At 33.9% G+C, this 3,121-nt stretch overlaps 1 protein-coding gene across 1 annotated transcript; it reads right to left on the reverse strand.

The window, feature by feature from the left end:
• Positions 1-462: 462 nt before the first annotated feature.
• Positions 463-2,717, reverse strand: LOC143590061 (clavaminate synthase-like protein At3g21360). Its single transcript, XM_077070653.1, has 3 exons — positions 2,304-2,717; positions 1,559-1,812; positions 463-842 (listed from the first exon to the last, which is right to left on the reverse strand). Exons 1-3 carry the CDS (start codon positions 2,682-2,684, stop codon positions 476-478), a joined length of 1,002 nt encoding a protein of 333 aa, XP_076926768.1. The 5' UTR covers positions 2,685-2,717; the 3' UTR covers positions 463-475.
• Positions 2,718-3,121: the final 404 nt, after the last annotated feature.

A 3,121-nucleotide genomic window follows, 5' to 3' on the forward strand; every position in this document is an offset into this window, starting at 1 on the left:
TATGAATATGCCCTTACAGTCATGCTTTGACCCATTTACTTTCGACTTGGACTATCACACTCATTTTAATTTTGGTCTGATTCAAATTTGGCGAACCACAACCAAACAACTGGCTACTAATAATCATAAATCAAAGCATCTTCAATCCGGGCGTTTCTAATCACACGTAAAAAAATCCATGTAAACACTCACAAGTCACAAGTGCTAAAATGCTAATAGTCGGTTTGTTGAAAACAATTCATTCTACTGAATGATAAATTGTAAATTTCGAATTTATAGGAAAACTAAGTAATATAAAAATAGTTTACAAATAATCATTATCAATAAATCTCAATTATAGTAGAGTAAAAGAAGTTTATTTAACTCAAAACAAACTCACGCCTACGTAGACGTTCGCGTCTAGACTCAACGGTAGATGAATGTGAATGAAAACATGGACCCATATCAACTATAATACCGACATGGACTGTTTCAGTCACTTGCAAAGGGATACAAGTACACGGCGAGGCAACTTCAGTACTGGTTGTCGACCGTGAAGGACCGTCAAGTTATTAACAAGCATAACATCGCCTTTTTTCCAGGGTATCGCAACACATTCTTCTTCCATGATTTTCAACAAGTCTTTGTATACATTTTTAGGCACAAAATCACCATTTCCAAGTTCAACGTATGGGTCAAGATCTTGAATTTTACCATTTGTTGGACCTATGTTACACGTCGCAAGATTATTGAACCAAGTTTTTTTTCCGGTCTCTTTGTTGAATCTAATGGCCTGCACCGGACCTGTTATGATTCTTACACCATTCTCTATCCATTCCAACTTTGTTCCTAGATTTTTTGCCCTGCGAATCAAACATTCTCATGAGCAATATACTTTACATAAAACCTTGGGAAAAAAATGTTACAAATAGATGCATGCACTTGAACAAGAATTGGTAAAGCTAAAGTGGTGCTTGACACGACTTTTTATGCTTCTTGAGAAGGATACTAGACACCATCGATCGTGGCCTTTTTATTCATGTTTAAGCATATGTGTACGTCGCTAAGACACTTGTCATTGTAAAAGAGGTGTCAACTCATTTTTTGTGCTGGAATTTCATTTAGGCAATATTGGTGCCTAGAGATACCAGATGGATTATATGTTGAAATTCTATTGGTTATATATGCTTATTTTGGTTCCTTTTATTTCTATTATGAAGATTTTTTGGTAAACAAAAATGTATATTTGATAATTTTCCCATAATATTTTGTGTGTATTGAGTAACTGAAAATTAAGGATTTAAAATAAAAATAATAATGATGAAGTAAGAGCAATGACAACGATAATGATAAAATGTTAATAACTATTCTAATATTTATACCAAAGATCAAATATTAATATAAAGATAATAAACTAAGGCTAATATTACACAATTTTTTATGTTAATCGTTATATATCAATATAAAGTTGATGTGTTTTCTTGTGTTGCAACTTATAAGATTTAGTTACTTCTTATTTCAAAAACAACAATCTAATCTAAGTTAACTAATTAATGTAGTGAAATTATTAAGATAGAACCTTTCATCTGCAACATTCTTGTCATCTGTCATGAATACAGACTTCCAACCTCTGCCACCAATCGAAGAGGAATGATCCTCATCACCTGTTACAGTTATAAACCTTAATCCATGCTCCTCCAGTTTATCAACAAACTCCGGGTGCTTCTCTTTCATTTTCTCGTACACAATATGACTCAAAACTATGGGTGTTTCTCCCCCGCTTCTTGGTTCTTCTTCACAGAAGAAAAATAACTTTGTAGGGAAGTTCGGAAGCTGTTTCACAAGTACAAAATCAGGTCCAAATAGTCACATGTTGTCGGAGTATTCATGGATCATCAAGTAGACAAGTACTACTAATATGATATTTTAATAAAATATTCTTTTCTTTAATTAATAGGTGGTTAAGGATTCCACTAATTAGTTTTAGGCGTTTATTGAAGTTTATACTTGTTACTCTTGCAAGCGGACTCATGCAAGTTAGACAATTCTTTTGGAGTTTGTTGGTGTGGCAAACGTCGCTTGGGTGGCAAGCGAACTTTATAGAGTTTTTTCCTTAGCTAACGTCATTTATATATGACTTTTCACCAAACTCTATGGAGTTCGTTTTCCACCTAAGCGATCACATATAGCTAAGCAAGAACTTTCAAAATACGTCTAGATATATTTATTTGAATCACAAACCACCTACTAATTAATCCAAAACAATTTTTAACGTGAGAAACCAAACCAAGGATTAAGAAGGAACAAAGATTTGTTTAACATACGTAAGACATCTCGTGATGGAAAGGAATTTTCATCTCCGGGGGGCTTTCATTGGCGGTGTAAACCCGGCCAATGACTTTGGTTCGAGGTGCTAGGCCTCCTGTATTGACGATTTCAGGATAGCCAAAAGCTTCAACCACGCCATTGAATTCAGAAGGAGAGGTAACAGGGAAGCCTCGGAAAAGAATAACACCACTCTTTTGTAGCAGAGATTCCAGCCATGGTTTCTCATCATTGATAGCCTTTTCAAACGTTAACACATTTGCTTCTTCAGTAAAAGTAGTGTTGGTAGTTGGTGACAACACAGCCGGGAATCGAACGCCGTTGCCGTAATGTTTTTGCTTAGGTAGTTCTACTTCTTGGAAGAATCTACCGGTGGCCATTTGTATTGGTTCTCTCTAAAGATTATATGCATATATATATACATAAGGCATGCATGTTTACATATGGTTTATCAAGGGATTTTTATTTTTATTTTTTAATTTTTATTTTGGGACATGATATAACATTTGGATTGTGTCGGATTGTGTCTTTAAGGCTGACTCTTCTTTTGTTTATCAATTAGTTTCTTGACAAAATAATTCTACTAAAATTATGAAATAGATGTTCATATTCATTAAATGAAACTATGAACACTTATGCTACCTGGAAGATTTTTGTTTCTTCTACGTTACGTGTTGGGTAACTGTACTACTTTCACACGTCGAATAAAAGAGTTGTTAAAATTATGAATTATGTAGAAATAAGAGAAATAAGAAAATCTAGGTCAATTCAGTGAAATTGGATATTTACTTATTTAGAGGAAACTTAACGTACAAAT

This window comes from Bidens hawaiensis, unplaced genomic scaffold (genome assembly GCF_021521415.1).
Source record: "Bidens hawaiensis isolate Kalapana, Puna unplaced genomic scaffold, B.hawaiensis_p1.1 tig00038129_1, whole genome shotgun sequence".
In the NCBI taxonomy this organism is placed as follows: domain Eukaryota; kingdom Viridiplantae; phylum Streptophyta; class Magnoliopsida; order Asterales; family Asteraceae; genus Bidens; species Bidens hawaiensis.

Excerpts from the sequence above, each read along its gene's own strand:
- LOC143590061 (XM_077070653.1), bottom strand. The coding sequence starts at position 2,684 with ATGGCCACCGGTAGATTCTTCCAAGAAGTAGAACTACCTAAGCAAAAA. Across the intron at positions 1,813-2,303 it reads TCCATCACGAGATGTCTTAC|CTTCCGAACTTCCCTACAAA; the intron begins GTATGTTAAACA and ends CTTGTGAAACAG. Across the intron at positions 843-1,558 it reads AAGAATGTTGCAGATGAAAG|GGCAAAAAATCTAGGAACAA; the intron begins GTTCTATCTTAA and ends TTTGATTCGCAG.